At 47.5% G+C, this 26411-nt stretch overlaps 1 protein-coding gene across 2 annotated transcripts in view; it reads right to left on the reverse strand.

Moving 5' to 3' along the window:
* LOC112232183 (deoxycytidylate deaminase) overlaps positions 1-26411 on the reverse strand; it is a 70301-nt gene that overhangs the window by 30161 nt on the left and 13729 nt on the right. For both annotated transcript variants that reach the window (XM_042329710.1, XM_042329709.1), the window contains exons 4-5: positions 16489-16605; positions 2664-2760 (exon numbers count right to left, since the gene is read on the reverse strand). In XM_042329710.1, the coding sequence (XP_042185644.1) occupies positions 2664-2760; positions 16489-16605 (214 nt within the window). The remainder of the gene's footprint in view (positions 1-2663; positions 2761-16488; positions 16606-26411) is intronic.

A 26411-nucleotide genomic window follows, 5' to 3' on the forward strand; every position in this document is an offset into this window, starting at 1 on the left:
TCCTTCGCATAGAGTTGATCAGGCTGTTAATTGTGGCCTGTGGAATGTTGTCCCACTCCTCTTCAATGCTGTGCGAAGTTCCTGGATATTGGCGGTAACTGCAACACATCGATCCAGAGCATCTCAAACAGGCTCAATGGGTGATGTGTGAGTAGGCAGGCCATGGAAGAACTGGGATATTATCAGCTTCCAGGAATTGTGTACAGATCCTTGCGACATGGGGCCGTGCATTATCATGCTTTCATTATCACCTCTTTCCACTGGGATTCTCTGCCTCTAACCCTATTACAGGGGCTGAGTCACTGGCTTGCTGGGGCTCTCTCGTGCCGTCCCTGGAGGGGGTGCGTCACCTGAGTGGGTTGATTCACTGTTGTGGTCATCCTGTCTGGGTTGGCGCCTCCCCCTTGGCTTGTGCCGTGGCGGAGATCTTTGTGGGCTATACTCAGCCTTGTCTCAGGATGGTAAGTTGGTGGTTGAAGATATCCCTCTAGTGGTGTGGGGGCTGTGCTTTGGCAAAGTGGGTGGGGTTATATCCTTCCTGTTTGGCCCTGTCCGGGGGTGTCCTCGGATGGGGCCACAGTGTCTCCTGACCCCTCCTGTCTCAGCTTCCAGTATTTATGCTGCAGTAGTTTATGTGTCGGGGGGCTGGGATCAGTTTGTTATATCTGGAGTACTTCTCCTGTCCTATTCGGTGTCCTGTGTGAATCTAAGTGTGCGTTCTCTAATTCTCTCCTTCTCTCTTTCTTTCTCTCTCTCGGAGGACCTGAGCCCTAGGACCATGCCCCAGGACTACCTGACATGATGACTCCTTGCTGTCCCCAGTCCACCTGGCCATGCTGCTGTTCCAGTTTCAACTGACCTGAGCCCTAGGACCATGCCCCAGGACTACCTGACATGATGACTCCTTGCTGTCCCCAGTCCACCTGGCCATGCTGCTGCTCCAGTTTCAACTTCCACCTGACTGTGCTGCTGCTCCAGTTTCAACTGTTCTGCCTTATTATTATTCGACCATGCTGGTCATTTATGAACATTTGAACATCTTGGCCATGTTCTGTTATAATCTCCACCCGGCACAGCCAGAAGAGGACTGGCCACCCCACATAGCCTGGTTCCTCTCTAGGTTTCTTCCTAGGTTTTGGCCTTTCTAGGGAGTTTTTCCTAGCCACCGTGCTTCTACACCTGCATTGCTTGCTGTTTGGGGTTTTAGGCTGGGTTTCTGTACAGCACTTTGAGATATCAGCTGATGTACGAAGGGCTATATAAATAAATTTGATTTGATTTGATGCTGAAACACGAGGTGATGGATGACTGGCACGACAATAGGCCTCAGGATCTCGTCACGGTATCTCTGTGCATTCAAATTGGCATTGATAAAACGCAATTGTGTTTGTTCTCTGTAGTTTATGCCTGCCCATACCATAACCCCACCATGGGCCACTCTGTTCACAACGTTGACCTCAGAAAACCACTTGCTCACACAACGTCATACACGCTCTCTGCCTGGTACAGTTGAAACCGGGACTCATCGGTGAAGAGCACACTTCTCCAGCGTGCCAGTGGCCATCGAAGGTGAGCACTGCGGACAGGTCAAGACCCTGGTGAGGATGATGAGCACGCCAGATTAGCTTCCCTGAGACAGTTTCTGACAGTTTGAGCAGAAATTCTTCAGCTTTTCAAACCCTCAGTCTGGGTGGTTGGTCGGATGTGGAGGTCCTGGGCTGGCGTGGTTACAAGTGGTCTGCGGTTGTGAGGCCGGTTGGACTTACTGACAAATTCTCTAAAAACAGAGACGGCTTATGGTGGAGAAATGTTATTCTCTGGCAACAGCTCTGGAGGACTTTCTTGCAGTCAGCATGCCAATTGAACACTCCCTCAAAACTTGAGACATCTGTGGCATTGTGTTCTGTGACAAAACTGCACATTTTAGAGTGGCCTTTTATTGTCCCCAGCACAAGGTGCATCTGTGTAATGATCACGCTGGTTAATAAGCGTCTTGATATGCCACACCTGTCAGGTGGATGGATCATCTTGGCAAAAGAGAAATGCTCACTAACAGGGATGTAAACACATCTGTGCATAACATTTGAGAGAAATAAGCTTTTGTGAGTGTGGAACATTTCTGGGATCTTTTATTTCAGCTCATGAAACATGAGACCAACACCATACATGTTGCGTTTATATTTTTGTTCGGTATAGAATGTAGAGACATAACATTTATCAAAATATCTATCTGCTCCTTTCATCACACCTCTTTCCACACACTCACACCCCCCCCACTCAATCCGGTGTTGTTTGTGAGAGCAGATTGGCAGCAGGTAGTTAGTTGTAGGCTGTATGGGGTCTGGTGCAGTCTGGCACTGCTGACCCCCAGTAGTCCCAGGACAGGTCGTTAGTGGGTAGGGTTTACACCCCTGAAACAACTCTCATATCCAGGCACTAACCCCCCCCCAACCCTCTGACACGCATGTATACAGGTTCAAAAACACACGTGTGTAACCCCGAGGGGAGCGCCATCTAAGCTCCAACCCTGTTTGTTTGGAACCTCTTCTCACAGAACTGTCAGCCCTCTCTGGCTGGCAGATGTCAATTAAGTCATCCACACTCCTCTTCCCTCCATCCAGGAGCAATACACACACACACACATGGCGGCTCAGGAGACTCACTTGTATTGGATCCCTGCCAAGTTAAGCAGCCTTCTGGAGGCAGTCATTTCAGGGATGTCGTGGTACTTGTCGGACAAATAAATCACGTCCTTTATACCTGTAGGTAAGAGACAGCGAGGGGAAAGAGGGAGGGATGGATGGAGGGGAAAATAGAGGGAGAGAGAGAGAGAGTCAATTATCTATCGGACAGGCTCGGGATGATGGTGAGTGGTGACTAAGGGAGGGAGGGAGGTCTCAGTAAACCCTGCGGAGTGGAGAGGGAGGAGGGGTGCAATTGAGTGTGTGTACTGTATGGGGGAGGTCGATAAACCCTCAACAGCAGGCAGAGTCCAATACCGAGAACTAAAGACGAAGCAGGAAATCTACCAACCCCAGCTGTCATCTTTAAAAGCACCCCCTTCCCGCTTAATGGAGGTGTGTGTGTGTGTGTGTGTGTGTGTGTGTATATGTGAGCCTAAGCGGTATACAACAGGGCCTGGCTCGATTAGTATATCTACCATACCATCATGCTTGGGAGGTCCTCGGCTCCCTACACAAACACAATATACACACACACAATATCACTCTGGCAAAAAGGTCACATACAGCGGGTGCCCGCCTTATCTGCCAACACCCCACTGAAACCCCCCTAAACTGCAGAGATAGGATTGGTTGTCCCCCATGGCTCTGTGCTGAGCCCGCCTGATATCTTCCCTGCATCATCAGAGCTTTAGGAGCCGCTGGCTCAATCCGGCTCAGCGTTACCCAGCATGGCTTCCCAGTCTCACCTGCCCTGTATTATCGGACAGTTTCATCTGCAGGAAACTGTGAGAGAACCGGTATTTATCCTGTGATCCGCTGAGGGGAGACCACGCAGAGTGAATTCTATTCACCACAGTAGATAAAGAGCGACGGACTATAGGGCTGGCTGGTGGTGTTACTGTTAGCGGCACTATCTATACAGGGAGTGAAAGACAGGCTAGACAGACAGTGGTGATAATATCCACTCACCTGGTATGGACTGGACTGTTATGCTCATCATATTCTCTTCACTTCGTATCACACCAGTTGCTGTACAGTTACTACTCTGATCGCTGATGTTAACAGGAGAGAAAGGCCAGCATGTGGCGCTACTGAAATCTAACTAATCACAGTAGAGCAGAGGTCGTTATGTCTGGTCCTGGTAATCCAGGGCGCATGCGTGTTTGCCCTAACACTACACACCTGATGCCACTCGTCGTCAAACCTTTTACTAGTGGAATCAGGTGTGTAGTGCAGATTAAGAAACACTGGTCTGAACGACTACAAGAGCAAAGCTTACTTCACCACAACGACACAGACGACTATTCAAAAGAAACATTAGCAGTGGATAAATATGTACGAAAAACAACAAAAGCATATCTGAATGTGTGCAGCGGCGCTGCCTGGCCTAACAATGGATCAGATAAATAGATCAAACGCACAAAGCGTCGCTTCTCCCAAGTGGAAGTAACAAAGAGCTTTGTGGTCGGGACTGTTTGCAGCCGTAGAAGGCCACAGAGTGCAGAGGCAGTACGTGGGCGAGTTCCTTTATTCATAAATCACCCGCTGAAAATAATATCTCTGATATTTGGATTTGCATATAAGGTATTATCATTATTCCTAGGTGTATTGGCTTTGAAAAGCACAGATGCAATGAGTGTGAATCTACGTCCTTAAAAACAAAAAACCTGCCTATGACATTCTTGGGAAGAACTTGAACACCGCAAAGAAAACAATGTAAGAAGGGCCTCCCGGGTGGTGCAGTGGTTAAGAGCAGTACAGAGCAGCGCTGTACTGCTCTGTCGTAACCGGCTGCGACCGGGAGGTCCGTGGGGCGACGCACAATTGGCCTAGCGTTGTCCGGGTTAGGGAGGGCTTGGCCGGTAGGGATATCCTTGCCTCATCGCGCACCAGCGACCCCTGTGGCGGGTTGGATGCGCGCTGTGTTAAGAAGCAGTGTGGCTTGGTTGGGTTGTGTATCGGAGGACGCATGACTTTCAACCTTCGTCTCTCCCGAGCCCGTACGGGAGTTGTAGCGATGAGGCAAGATAGTAGCTACAGAAAACAATTGGATACCACGAAATTGGGGAGAAAAAGGGGTAACATTCAAAAAAAACTATGTAAGAAAAAAACTTTTCCCCGCAAAAAATAACCGCAACAAATAAATAAAACATTTAATCAAACTTGCTTATTGAAGTAATGTCCGGGTGTGAGTTTGCATATGGTAGCAGTCTGAACGGGGATAATGCCAGTGTTCCAAATGTATAGCCAATAAACAAACCATGAATAAAAATGCACACACAATGGACTGTCAATATTGCCTAGTGAGGGCTCTGCAGGATTTGGCATTCGCGCTTGGCTGACTCCGCTGGTGTGTGATGGAAGGGGAATAATGATTGGTGGTGGTGATGGTGAGGGCCACAGGGTGTCTGTGTGCTCCAGCAGTAGGTGTTGCTCATGCTGTCAGACCACCATGACTCTTAAGTAGCACAGAGGGGCAAATCAGGGAGATGGCTTGAAATTACACTGGTTTATTTTGGCAGAGAAATGTGTGTGTGTGATGTCCTTACTATGTAATTGGGCAACTGGGAATTTCGTTTTGATGTGTGTAAGGAAGGCGCGGGCTGTGTGTGTGTTCTGTGGGCCGAGATATGGTCGTTTGGGGGTGCAGTGCTTATGAAGTGGGGCTTCACTGCCTCACAGCTCTAATAAGAAGGAAAAGCCTCTAGAGGATCCAAGATCAGCCCAACCAACAGCCTGGAGTTAACAGGCTGCAGCATGGAGAAGTGGTGTGTGTTTCTGTTTGAAAGCGCTGCTCCCAAGAGAGAAAAGACTCAACATCCGCACTGCTTGAGACAGACACCGTTTCACATAACCTTTTGCACCAAACGGGGAGCTTTACAACTCACCAAGGACAGGAGCTTTAGTCTAGCGTACGGTAGCCGATACACATCATTTAAAAAGCAAATGGGATGAAATTAATCTAGTCCTTCTAAAACACATCCTTCAGAGCCAAGATGGGGGGGGGGGGTGTAATGGGAGGTTTGCTTTACGACCAGAGAGATGAGGTTGTGAGTGTCAGAATCTGGTCAAGCAGCAGTGGCCAGCCCAGTCTCAGCCACCTTCTGCCTATGCTTCTACTATCGGTCTCCCTGTCACCGTGTGCTGTCCAAATACGGACAAAAGAAATACAACAGAGATCAGATGTTCCTAGACGGGGTTCTGAGTCTGACAGCTTGAGATGCCAGTAGTAGTCATGTTAGAAAAGGAGGTGCGGAATGTACTATTGAAAAATCACCCACCACAACTTCTTTCCACTGATCTATAGTGAAGCAACAGAGGAAAACAGATCCATAGTTTAAATATAAAACGTAAAAAGGAAAATATCTTTAAAATAAAGCACATTTGTTTTCTCCATGTCTGGGAGATATTTTTGTGAAGTATACTGAAGGTGATATGCACATCCACGACCTTTAGAAAACCGGTGCTACTGTAGAAGGCCTGCACGGCACAATGTATCATTTATCATGTCTGTAAAAACAGAAATAGCCATTTTATCCATCTCTACCCGTTGCCAAGACGACAGACTAGCAATAAAGAAAATACATTTTATAGATTGAAGACTGAGAAACAATACATTTTGAACTGATAATCGACCGCAAAGCGGTGCGGACTACCCAGTACATCACGGAGGCCTTGCTCCCTGCCATCCAGGATCTCTAGACCAGGCGGTGTCAAAGGAAGGCCCGAAATTGCCAAAGACTAAAAAAAATAAACTGTTCACTCTGCCACCATCCGGCAAATGTCACCGGATCATCAAATCTCGGACCAACAGGCTCCGAGGCAGCTTCTTACCCCCAAGCCGTAAGAATGCTAAATAGTTCATTGAATGGTTACCCTGAGTATCTGCATCGAACCCCATTATGCACCGACTCTATGCAGACTAACAAAGACAAATAAATTGCAGCTCAAAAACATATGTATGTAAACTCTGCAAAAAAAAAAGAAACAGCGCTTTTTCAGGACTCTGGCTTTCAAAGATCATACGTAAAAATCTAAACTTCACAGATCTTCATGGTAAAGGGTTTAAACACTGTTTCCCATGCTTGTTCAATGAACCATAAACATTTAATGAACATGCACCTGTAGAACGGTCGTTAAGACACTGACAGCTTACAGACGGTAGGCAATTAAGGTCACAGTTCTGAAAACTTAGGACACTAAAGAGGCCTTTCTACTGACTCTGAAAATCACAAAAAGAAAGATGCCCAGGGTCCCCGCTCATCTGCGTGAACGTGCCTTAGGCATGCTGCAAAGAGGCATGAGGACTGCAGATGTGGCCAGGGCAATAAATTGCAATGTCCGTACTGTGAGACGCCTAAGACAGAGCTACAGAGAGACAGGACGAACAACTGATCGTCCTCGCAGTGGCAGACCACGTGTAACAACACCTGGACAGGATCGGTACATCCGAACATCACACCTGCGGGACAGGTACAGGATGGCAACAACAACTGTCCGAGTTACACCACGAATGTACAATCCCTCCATCAGTGCTCAGACTGTCCGCAATAGGCTGAGAGGCTTGTAGGCCTGTTGTAAGGCAGGTCCTCACCAGACATCACCAGCAACAACGTTTTGCCTTGATGACAGCTTTAAACACTCTTATTTTTAACTCTGCATTGTTGGGAAGGGCTTGTAAAGTCTAGACCCGTCTTATTCGGCACATGTGACAAATCAAATGTTATTTGATATTGTTGTTATGTAACTAACCAGTAACATCGGAATACTAGTGACCAGTCATGAATGGGATGGAAAACTCAGAGGCAGTTTGAGTTGTGAAAAAACGCAACATTCTGGAACGTTCCACAACAGTGACTTAAGTGGACGGGAGGGCAGCTTAAGTAACTCAGAAGAGAGGGAGGAGGGTAAGGGTAGCTAGCCATTTGGGACCAGACTAAAACGTTGGAACATTTCAAATTAGCCCACTCCAGTGGAAGTTGGTGACAGACACAGAGAGTTTGTGTGTGTGCGGGTGAATGCCTGAGAGCGTGTGCCTGTGACAGACATGTCCCTCGCCAGCGTGAGCCCAAAGTGACAAGATGGCAGGCAGGCGCTGGGGAGTCAGTCCAAGCCCAATAGACTGAGGAGGCTCCCATAAATCCATGTTTTACGCATCCTTTTGACCAGCTACGGAAAGAAAAGAGAGTGAAGGAGAGAGCGAGGAAAAGAGGGGAATATCAGGCAAGGAAAGTAACAGAAAATAGGAGGAAGGGGGGCTAATACGTGGCAGTCGTGAGACCAAATGAGAAAGAGGAGAGAGAGAAAAGGCAAGGGAAATCCGAAGTGAGGAAGAAAGCGGCCTCTCGTTTATGGCTAAGTGGAAGGACGGGCATCATCTTACGAGTTCCAACCCAACTTTACTATATAGTGACTTCTACCGTGATTATCTTTACTTTTTTTTGTACAGAAAGTTCATATTATTGCCACACATGACCGCCGAAGCACTTCTGGACATCAGATCGACAGCTACTAACCTAGATTTTGACTTCAACTCCGACTCAGCTGTTCCACTGTTCATACCGAACCCTGTTCCTTTGTTTCCGTGGGCTACCAAAACGCTGCAGGCATAGACGTGGGAGACGAGGTGAAATTGAGGCGAAGTGAAAACCGAACGGCGCTCCCTTCCGTTCGACTGGCAAATCACTTGAGAATAACATGGGGATGAGCTCCGTTCGAGAGTCTCCTATCAGAGAGACTTGAAAAGCTGCAACATTATGCGTCTTACTGAAACTTAACTTTTCAAAAGTAACTGGTTCTGCTGCTTCAAGTGTGAAGGAAATCTCTATCTTTTGCTCACCTGGTATATGGTCATTGTAAGCTGCAGACCCTTTAACCTACCAAGAGAGTTCTAATTTGTAATTATCACAGCTGTCAAACTGTATGGGGCCATAAACAGAAACTGCTCACCCAGAAGTAGCATTTCTGGTGGGCGGAGACTTGAAACTGTTCCCCCCCCCGAATGGCACATCTCAATTGTCTCAAGGCTTAAAAATCATTCTTTAACCAGACTCCTAACTTTCATCTGCACCGAGTGGATTCAACAAGTGACATCAATAAGTGATTGTAGCGTTCACCTGGTCAGTCTTTGTCATGGAGAGAACAGTGTACACACACACACACACACACTACATTGACACTCCCACACACATGAACTACATACGCGCACACACAAATGATGTCAAAATAAATAAACATCTAGCGCAACGCTACTGCTACGCTGTTCTTTATTGTATTATCCTGATGCCTAGCCACTTCACCCTGCCTTAATGTATATACACTACATGTGTGGACCCCTGCTCGTCAAACATTTCATTCCAAAATTGTGTCCATAAATATGGTGTTAGTCCCCGTTTGCTGCTATAACAGCCTCCACTCTTCTGGGAAGGCTTTCCACTAGATGTTGGAACATTGAAGCAGGGACTTGTTTCCATTCAGAAACGAGCATTCGTGAGTTTGGGTACTGATGTTGGGCGATTAAGTGTGGCTCACAGTCGGCGTTCCAATTCATCCCAAAAGGTGGTTGATGGGGTTTAGGTCAGGGCTCTGTGCAGGCCAGTCAAAATCTTCCACACCGATCTCGACACACCATTTCTGTATGGACCTCACGTTGTTCACGGGTACATTGTCATGCTGAAACAGGAAAGGGCCTTCCTCAAAATGTTGCCCCAAAGTTGGAAGCACAGAATGTATGCTGTAGTGATAAGATATGCCTTCACTAGAACTAAGGGGCCTAGCCTGAACCATGAAACAACCCCAGAACATTATTCCTCATCCACCAAACTTTACAGTTGGCACTGAATTTGGGCAGGTAGCGTTCTCCTTTCATCCCCCAAACCCAGATTTGTCCGTCAGACTGACAGATGGTGAAGCGAGATTCATCACTCCAGAGAACGCGTTTCCATTGCTCCAATAGCGTCGAGCTTTACACCACTCCAGCCAACGCATGGTGATCTTAGGCTTGTGTGCAGCTGCTCGCCCATGGAAACCCATTTCATTAAGCTCTCGACAAAACAGTTATTGTACCGAGGTTGCTTCCAGAGTCAGTTTGAAACTCTGTAGTGAGTGTTACAACTGAGGATAGACGATATTTGCGCGCTACGAGCTTCAGCAGTCCCGTTCTGTGAGCTTGTGCGGCCTACCACTTTGTGGCTGAGCTGTTGTTGCTCCTAGACATTTCCACTTCACAATAACAGCACTTACAGTTGACCGGGGCAGCTCTACCAGGGCAGAAATTTGACAAACTGACTTGCCACGTTGAAAGTCACTGAGCTCTTCAGTAAGACCATTCTACTGCCAATGGGCTGTGGAGATTGCATGGCTGTGTTCTTGATTTTATACACCTGTCATCAACAGCCAAATCAGTTGAAGTCGGAAGTTTACATACACTTAGGTTGGAGTCATTAAAACTCGTTTTTCAACCACTCCACAGATTTCTTGTTAACAAACTAGTTTTGACAAGTCGGTTAGGACATCTACTTTGTGCATGACACAAGTCATTTTTTCAACAATTGTTTACAGATAGTGAAATAATCTATCACAATGCCAGTGGGTCAGAAGTTCACATACATTAAGTTGACTGTGCCTTTAAACAGCTTTGAAAATTCCAGAAAATGTCATTACTTTAGAAGCTTTTGATTGACTCAAATTTTATCAATTAGCCAATTGGAGGTATACCTGTGGATGTATTTCAAGGCCTACCTTCAAACTCAGTGCCTCTTCACTTGACATAATAGGAAAATCCCCCCCAAAGAAATCAGCCAAAAAATTGTAGACCTCCACAAGTCTGGTTCATCCTTGGGAGCAATTTCCAAATGCCTGAAGGTACCATGTTCATCTGTACAAACAATAGTACGCAAGTATAAACACCATGGGACCACGCAGCCATCATACCACTCAGGAAGAAGACGAGTTCTGTCTTCTAGACATTAACTTACTTTGGTGCAAAAAGTGCAAATCAATCCCAGAACAACAGCAAAGGACCTTGTGAAGATGCTGGAGGAAACGGGTAGAAAAGTATCTATATCCACAGTAAAACGAGTCAGCAAGGAAGAAGCCACTGCTCCATAACCACCATAAAAAAGACTATGGTTTGCAACTGCACATGGGGACAAAGATCGTACTTTTTGAAGAAATGTCCTCTGGTCTGATGAAACAAAAATAGAACTGTTTGGCCATAATGACCATCATTATGTTTGGAGGAAAAAAGGGTGAGGCTTGCAAGCTGAAGAACACCATCCCAACCGTGAAGCACGGGGGTGGCAGCATCATGTTGTGGGGGTGCTTTGCTGCAGAAGGGACTGGTGCACTTAAAAAAATAGATGACATCATGAGTCAGGAAAATGATGTGGATATATTGAAGCAACATCTCAAGACATCAGTCAGGAAGTTAAAGCTTTGTTGCAAATGAGTCTCCAAATGGACAATGACCCCAAGCATACTTCCAAAGTTGTGGCAAAATGGCTTAAGGACAACAAAGTCAAGGTATTGGAGTGGCCATCACAAAGCCCTGACCTCAATCCTATAGAACACTTTTGGGCAAAACTGAAAAAGCATGTGTGATCAAGGAGGCCTACAAACCTGACCCAGTAACACCAGCTCTGTCAGGAGGAATGGGCCAAAATTCACCCATGTTATTGTGGGAAGCTTGTGGAAGGCTACCTGAAAAATTTGACCCAAGTTAAATAATTTAAAGACAATGCTACCAAATACTAATTGAGTGTAGGTAAACTTCTGACCCACTGGGGATGTGATGAAAGAAATAAAACCTGAAATAAATCACTCTCTCTACTATTATTCTGACATTTCACATTCTTAAAATAAAGTGGTGATCCTAACTGACCTAAAACAGGGAATTTTTACTAGGATTGAATGTCAGGAATTGTGAAAAACTGAGTTTAAATGCATTTGGCTAAGGTGCATGTAAACTTCCGACAGTATATAACTGTATATAGCTCCATTCTTGTGTATTTTATTCCTCGTTATCATTTTATTTTTAAATTTTATTTTCCTAATTTTATTTTCCTCATTGTTGTGAGGAGTTGTAAGCAAAGCATTTCACAGTTAAGTCTAGAACAGTTGTATTTGGCAAATAAAATGTTATTTGATTTTTTATTTCAAGTGACTTACAATAGCAGGTCTTGTAATGAGCCAGTGATAAACAGGAGAGGGACACACACTATGGAGGAGCATTCCAATGGGATTAGGAAAGCAACAAAAGGCCTCCAGATTAGCTCATGGGAATACAATGGGAGCGAGGCCGCTGGGAGGAGAGGGGTGAAGAGGGGCAACCAGTGAATTAGCTACGTAGACTCAGAGGACGGATAACCTGCTAGGTGTTAGGACAGTGCCTCCCGCTCGTCAACACACACATTCTTCATTTTCTGTACAACGATCTTAAGATGGATAATGACTCCTCAATTCAAAATACATACTGAGGCGTTAAAGCTAAATGCACCAACGCATGACTGAGCTGAGGAGAAATAGTTTGGCGCGCGACACCAACACAGCTCTCAGTATTAAAGACGTAACAGCACTGCCAGCGTGGGAGTCAGGCCCGACCGCAGCTCTGCCAGCGTGGGAGTCAGGCCGGACCGCAGCACTGCCAGCGTGGGAGTCAGGCCGGACCGCAGCACTGCCAGCGTGGGAGTCAGGCCGGACCGCAGCACTGCCAGCGTGGGAGTCAGGCCGGACCGCAGCACTGCCAGCCAGGGACCGCAGCACTGCCAGCGTGGGAGTCAGGCCGGACCGCAGCACTGCCAGCGTGGGAGTCAGGCCGGACCGCAGCACTGCCAGCGTGGGAGCACTGCCAGGCCGGACCGCAGCACTGCCAGCGTGGGAGTCAGGCCGGACCGCAGCACTGCCAGCGTGGGAGTCAGGCCTGACCGCAGCACTGCCAGCGTGGGAGTCAGGCCGGACCGCAGCACTGCCAGCGTGGGAGTCAGGCCGGACCGCAGCACTGCCAGCGTGGGAGTCAGGCCTGACCGCAGCACTGCCAGCGTGGGAGTCAGGCCTGACCGCAGCACTGCCAGCGTGGGAGTCAGGCCTGACCGCAGCACTGCCAGCGTGGGAGTCAGGCCGGACCGCAGCACTGCCAGCGTGGGAGTCAGGCCGGACCGCAGCACTGCCAGCGTGGGAGTCAGGCGCCCGGACCGCAGCACTGCCAGCGTGGGAGTCAGGCCGGACCGCAGCACTGCCAGCGTGGGACCAGGCCGGACCGCAGCACTGCCAGCGTGGGAGTCAGGCCGGACCGCAGCACTGCCAGCGTGGGAGTCAGGCCGGACCGCAGCACTGCCAGCGTGGGAGTCAGGCCGGACCGCAGCACTGCCAGCGTGGGAGTCAGGCCGGACCGCAGCACTGCCAGCGTGGGAGTCAGGCCGGACCGCAGCACTGCCAGCGTGGGAGTCAGGCCGGACCGCAGCACTGCCAGCGTGGGAGTCAGGCCGTGGGAGACCGCAGCACTGCCAGCGTGGGAGTCAGGCCGGACCGCAGCACTGCCAGCGTGGGAGTCAGGCCGGACCGCAGCACTGCCAGCGTGGGAGTCAGGCCGGACCGCAGCACTGCCAGCGTGGGAGTCAGGCCGGACCGCAGCACTGCCAGCGTGGGAGTCAGGCCGGACCGCAGCACTGCCAGCGTGGGAGTCAGGCCGGGCAGCACTGCCAGCTGACCGCAGCACTGCCAGCGTGGGAGTCAGGCCTGACCGCAGCACTGCCAGCGTGGGAGTCAGGCCTGACCACAGCACTGCCAGCGTGGGAGTCAGGCCGGACCGCAGCACTGCCAGCGTGGGAGTCAGGCCTGACCGCAGCACTGCCAGCGTGGGAGTCAGGCCGGACCACAGCACTGCCAGCGTGGGAGTCAGGCCGGACCACAGCACTGCCAGCGTGGGAGTCAGACCGGACCACAGCACTGCCAGCATGGGAGTCAGGCCGGACCGCAGCAGCAGCTTTTTCACATTAGAACTGAGACCGGCTGAGAATATAATAGGAGGCTGATTTGAGGATTTATAGCGTAAATAACAAGACAGTTACGTACTATTAACCGTCTGGTAACAGGGGGGTGGAGAGAGAGGGGGAAGGGGAGGAAAGGAGGAGAGAGGAGTGAGTCAAAGTAAGTAATTGGGTGAATAAAAGTGTGCCAGTGAAAATGGGAGAAAAACAGAATGATTGAAATAGAAAAGCGAACGATAAAAAGGTGGAAAGAGATTGGAGGGAGAGAGACTTCTGGGTGGCTCCACACGGTTACTGAGAAGCAGCGCAGCTCATTTGAACTCCAGTCCAAAAATAAAAGCCAACTGAGAGATTTGTTCAAACGTTGATTGAACGGGTGGCCTGCTGGAGACCGAGAGGAAACGAAGGGGGAGCGGTGAGAATGAGAAGACCACAGTGCCCCCTAAAGCCAGAAGAGTAGACCTCTTTTCCCCCTCCATCTCTCACCTGAAGAGCCTGTGTATTGAGAGGCCAAGAGGGTTTCGTTCAAGGCGCGCGCACACACACGTTGAGGGGCCGAGAGGCTACCGTTCAAGGCCTTGCAAGCGTTACTTAATTAAACTTTTTTTTTTTTTAAAGGACTCGGAGGATCCCTTCCCGTTCTTAGAGAGCTGAGCCGTTCTGTTCGTCGGTACATGAGGCGCATTTATTAAACACACAAACGACCAGACAGAGCGGCGCACACACACACACACACACACACACACACACACACACACACACACAGAGAGCGAGAGCGCGGCCCACTCGCTCAGACCATACTTTAACCTATTCCCTAGGTTGAGGTTCAAACGCACTCTTTGACCCCACACATGGAGAAGTTGTAATCAAGGCTGAATGGAAATAAGCCCATTTCTAGAGTGAGCGATTAAAACCAGACGAACAGGTGCAGCGCTAAGGAGCGCTGTGGAATTGAGCCCAACGGCCTTCCGTAGGCCTATCGGATTCACTGACACGTTTCACGGTAAATAGCAAACACATCTATTGTTAAACCCTCTGATTCTCATCATGCTGTTATGACAGTGAGAAGGATAGATATGAGAGAGTGAGAGAAAGGGAGAGAAAGAGAATTAGTAAGACAGAAGCAGAGGGAAAAAAATAGATTTTTCTAGTGGCGGGGCGGAGTGAACAGTCATCACACGCCACCTTTGTGAAACATGGCACTTGTTGCTAAGCGTTTGACAAGCCAGGTTGAAACTGCATCACAAATTAGGTTGGCTTGTTGCTGTTCAGTTTCCTTCTCTCCTCTTGAAGATGCAGGTGAACAAAAAGTGTGTGTGTGTGTGTGTGTGTGTGTGTATAAACTCCCTCCTTAATGAAGTAGGAGCCTGGAGATGGAGCTTACACCCCACTGTGCCGGGGAGAGAAGAGGGCCTGGCAAGACCCATTTGTGATCAGAGTGAAATAGTGTGTGTAGGAGTGTGTCGGAACTATGAGTGTGTGTATGCATGCCTGCATACATGTCAGTATATATAGCTCTGTGTGTGTGTGTGTGTGTGTGTGTGTGTGTGTGTAGGAGTTGAGAGTGTGTGTGTGTGTGTGCCTGTGTGTGTCTCACTTCGGTATGCAGCTCCAGGAGGGCCTCTTGCCTAAGGAGCAACAGCAGGGGGTTGTGGGAAGATAACGGGGGAAGGAACGTTTTTTGAGGGAGGGCAGAAAGCAGTAGAGAGGGAGCGAAGGAGAAGGATCGAAAGAGGGAAAAAAAGCTGTGCTTGCCGTTTGTGTTGCTATGTTTGAAAAAGGCGGAGGTTGCGGAGTATAATAATGTTTCCTATCGTAAGTGGTGGGGAGCAACAAGAGGGGTAAGGGTACGGGTTGCACCACGGCACACCCTTACCACGGCACACAGCCCGTACCACGGCACGCAGCCCGTACCACGGCACGCAGCCCGTTCCACGGCACGCAGCCCGTACCACGGCACGCAGTCCGTACCACGGCACACAGTCCGTACCACGGCACACAGCCCGTACCACGGCACACAGCCCGTACCACGGCACACAGCCCGTACCACGGCACACAGCCCGTACCACGGCACACAGCCCGTACCACGGCACACAGCCCGTACCACGGCACACAGTCCGTACCACGGCACACAGTCCGTACCACGTCGACGGTGATCAAAACACACCCCAAAAAAAACACTGCTGAGAATCTGTTGCGCAATCGCCGTGTGGTCGCTGTGTGGTCGCTGTGTGGTCTGCCCATCCATCAGCGCCAGTCTAATACCTGCATAACTCATACTGCACAGAGGGAACACTGTATGGCACTTAGGCTAAACACAATGTGAGCTAAACTGACATGCTTTGTGGTTGTCAACCGGGATGTATAGGGGGAGAAAAGATAGGAAAGAGGTGATGTGTTTAGTGGAAGAGGAGGAGAGGCGTCTCGCTGTGACTAGCTGAGTCAAGGACAAGAGAGGGGGGAGTGTGTGTGTGTGTGTTCCTGAGAGAAGAGGTGTAGAAAGAGAGGAGGAGGAGGAGGAGTGCAACACGGGAAGAGCATGAACGAAGGAAGAAAATAAAAAAGGAATGCGGAGAGAAGAAACACGACAACACCAAAGGTGCGGAGCGGGAGAAGGAGTGTGTGACCCTGAAAGGATGAAAAGGAGCAGAGAAAAGGTACCACAAAGAGAGAGATGAAAAAGGAAGTGAAGGGTGGAGAAAAGCAAAGGCGGGTTGTGAGGGGAGGGCAACAGTTGGGAGGAGCCTCACCTGTTTGGAAATGGAGAACAAAAATGACAGAACAGAGGGATGGGTGAAGGAGAGAGGGAGGGGTCCCACCTGCTTGGATGATGAGCTTGGCACACTCGTTGCAGGGGAACAGAGCCACGTACATGGAACAGCCCTTCACGTCCGCTGAGTTCTTATTCATGATCGCATTCAGCTCCGCATGGCACACTGGAGGAGAGAGGGGGAGGTAGAGAGAGGGGGAGGTAGAGAGAGGGGGAGGTAGAGAGAGGGGGAGGTAGAGAGAGGGGGAGGTAGAGAGAGGGGGAGGTAGAGAGGGGGGGAAGAAGAGGGGAGGGGGGGAGGAAGAGAGAGGGGGAGGAGAGAGAGGGGGAGGAAGAGAGAGGGGGAGGTAGAGAGAGGGGGAGGTAGAGAGAGAGGGGGAGGTAGAGAGAGGGGGAAGAAGAGAGAAGGGGAGGAAGAGAGTGAAAATCTGGTCAACACACCAGGGGTGGCAGTGAATCAAAAGAGACATTTATATGCAGACGATACAGGTTTCCTAGTTCCAACAGCCACATAAAAAAAATTAACTGGTCTAGGATCAGGTCCCCCCGGTCCATATAAGCTCATTCATTGATCTGAAAAAGGCTAAACTGATTCTAGTTCAGCAATTCCACTGAGACTCAATACAGACCTTAATTCCCATTGTCCAGTGGAAAGTGATGCAATGAGAGTGAACAGATGCCTCCTCTCCCCTCCACCCTGGCAGCCATAAAATGACTCCTTCCTAACGTTAATTACGGGAAATGAATTGCCCCCTATCAGCGACGGTGGCCGATTACAGAGCACACCCGCCAACCCCCAAACTGTAGTGTGATTACCATACCCCCCCCACTAGCCCCATGCCAGCCAGCCAACCATGCCGCCACCCGCTACTGCGGCAGATTTGCTTTGGCACAACATCAGAGCACGGCACGGCACGACATGCACGTTGGTCCACTGCGCTCACAGCAAGCAGGCAGAACTCATGAGAGAGAGAGAGAGCCGAGGGATGGTTAACTTGGAGAATTTGTGACAAACAGTTGTCATGGCAGCATGTCTTCGGTGGGGAACACGATAAGATATTATCCTGAGCACTGTTTAATGTTAGTCACTGGTCTCAGTTACTATTAGAACAGCGGTAGTTACCATTACAGTCACTGGTCTCAGTTACTATTAGAACAGTGGTAGTTACCATTACAGTCACTGGTCTCAGTTACTATTAGAACAGCGGTAGTTACCATTACAGTCACTGGTCTCAGTTACTATTAGAACAGCGGTAGTTACCATTACAGTCACTGGTCTCAGTTACTATTAGAACAGCGGTAGTTACCATTACAGTCACTGGTCTCAGTTACTATTAGAACAGCGGTAGTTACCATTACAGTCACTGGTCTCAGTTACTATTAGAACAGCGGTAGTTACCATTACAGTCACTGGTCTCAGTTACTATTAGAACAGCGGTAGTTACCATTACAGTCACTGGTCTCAGTTACTATTAGAACAGTGGTAGCTACCATTACAGTCACTGGTCTCAGTTACTATTAGAACAGCGGTAGTTACCATTACAGTCACTGGTCTCAGTTACTATTAGAACAGCGGTAGTTACCATTACAGTCACTGGTCTCAGTTACTATTAGAACAGCGGTAGTTACCATTACAGTCACTGGTCTCAGTTACTATTAGAACAGTGGTAGTTACCATTACAGTCACTGGTGAATAGCGTAAATGAACACTGATCCGCAGTGTGATCCAACAGCTACCCCCCTTTAAAACTGCTCCTAAAATTGACTAAAAATGTGGACCTCACAAAAGCCTTTTGTGGTCCCAATTAGCTGCAGTGTTACTTGAAACCAGAATGGCCTTCCCAGGTAGAGGGCAATTATCCCCAGTAACCATGAGCGAGACTTTCTGAACAAGAGCGATGTTGTGTGTGTGTGTGTGTGTGTGTGTGTGTGTGTGTGTGTGTGTGTGTGTGTGTGTGTGTGTGAGGAGAGGTCTTGGCTAAGAAGACTGCTGTTCCTTGTAATTGCATATTACAGCCTTTATTACGGCCAATTATTTCCCTTTGAAGATGATCAGACATTTTTTAGAGGTTTTTTTCTCTTCCTTGACCCAGTTTCACAAAGAAATTGCTGTGTGAAAAACCCTTCACATTGTGTCTAGCATCATGCTACGACCTGGGCAGCAAATGTAGACAAGGACCTGGATAGCGGCAACCCTAAGAGGGCTTTTAAGATACCCCTGGATGGGATGAGGAGAAGAAGAAATCTTGTGTTTGAAGATAGAAAGAACCTCATTATACGAGAAGAGGATGCAGAGCAGAGAGCGTAAGAGCGAGGAAGAGGGGGAGAGAGAGAGAGAGAGAGAGAGAGAGAGAGAGAGAGAGACCCATTGGCCAGAAAGAGTGGGAGAGAAAGAGATTAGGGGAAATAAGTGATTTGTCACCTAGCTTTGCTAACAGCACGAGGAGACTTGGGCATATCTGCGTCACAGCTATGCCCAATGCGTTGCCCAGTATACTCCCATCTGCAAAAAACATAAACGGATCTTTATGAAAGAGCTTGGAGAAACTAGACAGGAGAGACCAGGGTGTTTCTCTAAAAACCTTTTCAATTATTCTGAAGTGGACTGGAGGAAGAAATAGGCCTACATCCTTTGAATGTAAAAAAGGGCTGTCTGGAGGTTCGCCAACTCATTTACTTTCAGCGGTTCGCTCTCCCTCTCTGTCCTCCAAACTAAGCAACCCCCCTAACCTCTGCATATTAACTGGAGACATCCTTAAAGCTTCAGGTATCTCACACACACACACACACAAAGCTTCAGGTCTCAACTCAAACTGCTTTCAATTACTGGTGAAATTCAAAGATTTCAAAAATAACTACTTCAAAAATTAATAACTGGGCAGTTAGTTTGACTTTCCATATTTTTTTTGTAGAACCCTCTCTCCTGAACTCAGGAGATTCATTCCCTGGTTCCCGTGGCCATTAGAAAAATGATGTGATGAAACAGTGATGTGTCTAACCTACAGTCTGTCTGGGAATGTTGGAATGGAATATTCTGGAACAACTGTAGCCAATTACATGTGGATGTTGGGCTGCCAGTGACCCAATGGCATAGTGTATAGAGTTTCTGTAGGAGGCCAGAGAGGGAGGGGTGTGGAATTGAGAGGATAGACTGGAGTGCACTGAAGGGTTAGGACTGTCAACCTATAAAGCCCTGTAGAAGTTTCTATAAGGCTACAATTGTAATATCAGTAGTAGTAGGCCTTGGGCTATTAGGTAAGAGAAACTGTACACATGCAAAGTCAGTGTGTGTGTGTGTGTGTGTGTGTTCTGGCAGATGGTCAGTTAGGTGCTCTCTGACCACTGTAGCCAATTAGAGAAGCTATTGAGAGGTCAGAGGTCAAGATTGGCCACCTGCCAACCAACATGGAGCCTTGTATTTGCATGCACCTTAAAAAAATTTAAGAAACACACACAGTGTCTGAATACCCACACTAGCGTACTACATGCTTAAACTGCTAAATGCATGTACTCATCGTTGCATACTATTTAGCACGGACTGTTTAGTAAAAAAGTATGCAGTATGCCGCGGCCGTCGCGGCTCCTGACTGGTTGAGTAGGTGGGGCGGGGGCGGGGCCGAGTGCGGGTGGATTTTTCTAAATTCTACAGACATGCATCACACTAAGCAGCCTGATAATAGCTCATTTCCAATTTGATTAATTTCTCTAAACTCTGAATGGAATAGGTATGGAGTTATAGGCCTACTCAGGCTGGTTATAAGGAGAGCATCACATTCAACCTATACCGTAGGTAAATATTTTCCACTTGAACATATTTATTAGTGAAACCAAAGTGCTGTAACATAAACCAAATAGCCTAGGACACACAAACACCTTAACTGTTCAAATCGGGTGTATGGCAAATTCAGAACCGCTGGGCAGCAACATAGTAAACTAAAGCACTGGTCATTGGGAATCAAATCAGAATGACTGCTAAGGCTTGTCCCTGGTGCCGACATTGTCAGAAATCCAAAGATGGTTTAGAAGGCCAAGAGAAAAAGAAAAACTTTTCAAATGAGAAAACCGAAATCGACTTCAAAAAAAAAAAGGTTTTCAAAGATGTAGCCTACGATGCAATACTCAATCATTTTAAGGATAGACTACATTTGAACACCGCCGCAGAAACGGCTATTCGGCAACTTCCCAATTAAGTAGCCTAGTTGTGTTGTTTGGCTACTTGGAGAGAACTAGGGCCTGTCACTCGCAGCCCACCTCTTCCAATGCATTGTGGGAAAGTGTGCATCTAATCCCACTAGATAAAGAACTGAGATGAGTATAACATCCTGGCGTTTAAACCATCCCGATTTTCAAAAACTCACATAATATAAAACACATTTTCGCCTACTGAAAACTCACCATTGCGTTGTTTCGCGCTATTCACTGATTTTCGGTAGCTCATCCCCTTACCTAATTGATCAGCTTTTGTCAAAGCCAACATGAGTATGACATCCAGACAATAAAATGATACTCGATTTTCAAAAATGTCAATTTTTTTCTGCATACTATTTAGGAAGCAACTATGGGTATTCGGACTCTCTCCCAGAGTCAACACACTCACACAACAACAAAATGCGCTAATATAACCACTGCAGCACAAAGTATTGCGGCACTGCAGCCTATGAGCCAGTCACCCTGATTTAAGACGCACCTCTTTCCTGATTCCCACAGGCTTGTCGAGTCATGTGACTTCTAAAGCTCCACTAGATTCTGTCTGCCTCTCAAATTGCACCCAATTCCCCATCGGCCCTGGTCAAAAGTAGTGCAATATGCAGGGAATAGGGTGTCACTTGGAACATAGATTCTGTCTCTGCTGCTAGGGGACACCAGAGAGAGTGCCTGGCCCCTAGCCAGAGATGCCACAACCCTGAGGAGACTAGAGAGAGGGAGGGGGTTGGAGAGAGGGCGTAGGGAGGGAAGGCAGAGAAGAGAGATTGAGGGAGAGAGAAAGAGGGAGAGCAAAAACAAAAGCTAGAGTGTGCCAGTGGGAGAGAGGCTGTAGAGCCGACCGACACAGCAGACAAATAGAGGGCCGTTAACTTTGCTACATCGGCTCAAGCAATTACATGGCTATTTCTGTGTGTTGGTAGGGAAAAGAATGGGTACGAATTAGGCATTTGGAACAAACCGGGTCGGGAGCAGAACAGAGTTACGGGCAGACGACCGAGTTTCTATCATTCCTGGATAGTTTTGCTGTGTGTGTGTCTGTGAGAGAGAGAGTCACTGCCAAGGGAGCGGTTGGGTTTCCTCTCATTCTCTTTAATAACAGTACTTAAAGAATGCTTCATCTACAGAACAGAGAGAGACAATAGTTACTGGGCTTAAAGGGATGAGGGTTTTCTGAATGAGCTGTTAGAAAAGGGTGGATGCAGTATTGATCGTGTTGAATATACTGTCCTTCTCTGTATATTATAGTATGATCATACATTCCCTCTAGTTGAACAAAGTGGGACAATGCAACATATTGTGATATTATAGAGGTAGTAAGTCATTTATCTGAGACACACACTTTGTAGGGTCAGGAAGAGTTTAAAAGATCAGCCCCCCCCAAAAATTGACAAAACGCTCCTAGTGCTTTGCTTCTTCACACCCTCGCCATGGCAACCGTTGATAGTCTCCCACGCTGGCATCTGCTGCCCACAGTCTGCCAACTGTGCCCTCAGCCCTGGCTCCCCCTCCATAACTCTCCCAGTGGGCCTTGTCCCCATAGCATTCAGAATAGTCTAGCCCCCCCCCCACAGAGTTCCCCCAAAGTGGGTATATAAACAATTCAATTCAATACTGTATGCGATTGCAGTAAAAAGTATGGCTCTGAAAGAAAAGCCCTAGGAAAGGTGACCGGATTTAGGAAATTAAAAAGTGGGAATTTTATTTTTGTTTAACCGCGCAAAAATAATAAAAAATGAAAAGTGGCCTTGGAACTATAATTAACTATAAATTTTCGCTATAGTTCTTTCAAACAATTGAATTGTAAAACACAAAATGGATTACCCCTCCAGTTCTTCATCTTAACCCATCTAGTAATTCAAAAACTACCCAAGTCTGGTAGCCTATGCTGTTGGAGACAATTTCTGGCCATGGTTATTCATGAGATGGTTACAACGCATCGCCGATCAAACCTTCTTAGAATAAAGGTCCGACGAGGACACATTAAGGGGACAGGCCACCAAAACCGGGGACTGTCAGCAGGAAACCGGGGACGTCCGGCCACCCTAGGTATCTCTAACAGGTTATAATTGCATATGATTAGTAAGTCCTTATGTACAAGGGATGTAATCGTTTCACTTCACAAACTAACTGCCCCACTGGTCCTGTTGCCTATCATGAGCTCTCAAGGCTTACAACTCAAACTTTTCTACATTTCAAACCAACCAGAGCACTTAATAGATCAGGACCTGATTAGAATAGCGTCTGGTACGAGAGGCACAGCTGCACTACTAATGTGGTTGCCACAAAACAACAAAAAATATTCACTGATCATTTGGTTCACAGCAACAACTAGAAACATTGAAAATATGCCAGTCATGGTTGCCAGAGTCAGAGCTAATATCGTCATTAAAATCAGAAGTTGGGAGAGAAAACGCTAGTAGCAAGTTCCCTCTAGCTTGTGTGTGTGTGTGTGTGTGTGTGTGTGTGTGTGTGTGTGTATATTCGCTCTGTGAGCTTTGAGAGGGCAAGGAGACTAACTGGAAGTTGTAGTCTCCAGCGCCCTCTTCAGGTGAAACTGTGTCACTTCTTCTAGTTCAGACTTCCAAGGGCTGAGACAAGAATAAAGATGTCCTTGTAGAACAGAGGTACAGCTACTGAATCATTTCACTGTAAACGCTCTCTCTCTCTCTCGCTCTCAGAAGAAGAAACAGATAGACTAGCTGGATGGAAGATGGAAGGCTCTCCTATCGTTTTTGAAGAAATACATTTATTTTCCAGCGTGTGCCATCCGCTCTCATTTCACCCTCAAACTACCTGGTTTCCATGACAACTGCACACAAAAAAACATCTCTCTCCTTTCCCTTCCTGCTCGTTGGGGTTAAGAGCACCGGCCTCCATCTCCGGTGTTACATTAAAACCCCATCTGTGCTGCCGAGTAGTCGCTCTCTTCCTTGTTGGCCTCAGCTGTTGTCTGAGCGCGATGCTTGTTTTGCCCGTAAAAAAAAAAAAACTGCCTTAAGTAACAACAGATGACCTGCTACTGCTTATTGTTAAGGGCTTGTCTGGTTTGAAAGAGGCTATGCACTGTAATGAGAGGCAACTACGAGGTAAGGTGAGAGAGAGAGAACGAGAGTGAAGATGAGTGGGAAAAAGCACACCATGTGGTCCTGTGAGGAAGAAAAAAAAGACGGCCTCGGCAGGCCCAGACAGATGGAGCCTAGCGTCTGTCTCGAGTGCGAGAGAGAGGGGTATCGGGGGGTGAGAAGGCAGGAGTCGATCGCCGCACACACGTCACATGTTGGACTGGCTAGTGCTGTTCAAGTGGCTAGTGTGATTATGGCCTAGCAGCATGTCAGTTGGGGTTCACAGTTCACGAGCTGCTGAAGTGGCCGGCATGTTGCCCAGGCCTGGGTTCAACCCTTCATTTCCCTTCAAATGCTTTAGTATTCCCTTCAAATGCTTTAGTATTCCCTTCAAATGCTTTAGTATTCCCTTCAAATGCTTTAGTATTCCCTTCAAATGCTTTAGTATTCCCTTCAAATGCTTTAGTATTCCCTTCAAATGCTTTAGTATGGAACCAGCATACACTGAGTATACAAAACATTAAGAACACCTGCTCTTTCCATGACAGACTGATCAGGTGAAAGCAATGATCCCTTATTGATGTCACTTGTTAAATCCACTTCAAATCAGTGTAGATGACGGGGAGGAGACAGGTTAAAGAAGGATTTTTAAGCCTCAAGACAATTGACACATGGATTGTGTCATTCAGAGGGTAAATGGGCAAGACAAAAGATTGAAGTGTCTTTGAATGGGGTATGGTAGTAGGTACCAGGTGCACCGGTTTGTGTCAAGAACTGCAACGCTGTTGGATTTTTCCACACACAACTTGATACAATTGCGGGAAGCATTGGAGTCAACATGGGCCAGCATCCCTGTGGAACGCTTTCGACACCTTGTAGAGTCCATGTCCCGACTAATTGAGGCTGTTCTGACTGCAAAGGGGGGAGGGAGGGGGGTGCAACTCAATATTACGAAGGTGTTCCTAATGTTTTGTACACTCTGTGTACGTAGTTGAGTTTTCACATTAACCTAGGGTTCCTCATTGTGGTGTTATTACTAAAGTAAATCTTACCGCAGGGATAGGAGGTTAGTGGTACCATAGCGATGTCCCTAGGTAGATCCTACCATTGACTTGGTAGTAGACTGTGGTACTATAGTGATGTCCCTAGGTAGATCCTAACATAAGGACACTTGATAGTGGACTGTGGTACTATAGTGATGTCCCTAGGTAGATCCTACCATAAGGATACTTGGTAGTGGACTGTGGTACCATGGCGATGTTGCTAGGGAGATCCTACCATAAGGATACTTGGTAGTGGACTGTGGTACCATGGCGATGTTGCTAGGGAGATCCTACCATAAGGATACTTGGTAGTGGACTGTGGTACCATGGCGATGTTGCTAGGGAGATCCTACCATAAGGATACTTGGTAGTGGACTGTGGTACTATAGTGATGTCCCTAGGAATATCCTACCATAAGGATACTTGATAGTGGACTGTGGTACTATAGTGATGTCCCTAGGAATATCCTACCATAAGGATACTTGGTAGTGGACTGTGGTACTATAGTGATGTCCCTAGGTAGATCCACCATAAGGATACTTGGTAGTGGACTGTGGTACCATGGGGATGTTGCTAGGGAGATCCTACCATAAGGATACTTGGTAGTGGACTGTGGTAGCATGGGGATGTTGCTAGGGAGATCCTACCATAAGGATACTTGGTAGTGGACTGTGGTACCATGGGGATGTTGCTAGAGAGATCCTACCATAAGGATACTTGGTAGTGGACTGTGGTACCATGGCGATGTTGCTAGGGAGATCCTACCATAAGGATACTTGGTAGTGGACTGTGGTACCATGGCGATGTTGCTAGGGAGATCCTACCATAAGGATACTTGACCCAGAAAATATAAAAAACTAATCGGCCTATATCGAATCTTCCATTCCTCTCAAAATTTTTAGAAAAGGCTGTTGCGCAGCAACTTACTGCCTTCCTGAAGACAAACAATGTATACGAAATGCTTCAGTCTGGTTTTAGACCCCATCATAGCACTGAGACGGCACTTGTGAAGGTGGTAAATGACATTTTAATGGCATCGGACTGAGGCTCTGCATCTGTCCTCGTGCTCCTAGACCTTAGTGCTGCTTTTGATACCATCGATCACCACATTCTTTTGGAGAGATTGGAAACCCAAATTGGTCTACACGGAGAAGTTCTGGCCTGGTTTAGATCTTATCTGTCGGAAAGATATCAGTTTGTCTCTGTGAATGGTTTGTCCTCTGACAAATCAACTGTAAATTTCGGTGTTCCTCAAGGTTCCGTTTTGGGACCACTATTGTTTTCACTATATATTTTACCTCTTGGGGATGTTATTCGAAAACATACTGTTAACTTTCACTGCTATGCGGATGACACACAGCTGTACATTTCAATGAAACATGGTGAAGCCCCAAAATTGCCCTTGCTAGAAGCATGTGTTTCAGACATAAGGAAGTGGATGGCTGCAAACTTTCTACTTTTAAACTCGGCCAAAACAGAGATGCTTGTTCTAGGTCCCAAGAAACAAAGAGATCTTCTGTTGAATCTGACAATTAATCTTAATGGTTGTACAGTCGTCTCAAATAAAACTGTGAAGGACCTCGGCGTTACTCTGGACCCTGATCTCTCTTTTGAAGAACATATCAAGACCATTTCAAGGACAGCTTTTTTCCATCTACGTA

Source organism: Oncorhynchus tshawytscha, linkage group LG11 (assembly GCF_018296145.1).
Source record: "Oncorhynchus tshawytscha isolate Ot180627B linkage group LG11, Otsh_v2.0, whole genome shotgun sequence".
Classification (NCBI taxonomy): domain Eukaryota; kingdom Metazoa; phylum Chordata; class Actinopteri; order Salmoniformes; family Salmonidae; genus Oncorhynchus; species Oncorhynchus tshawytscha.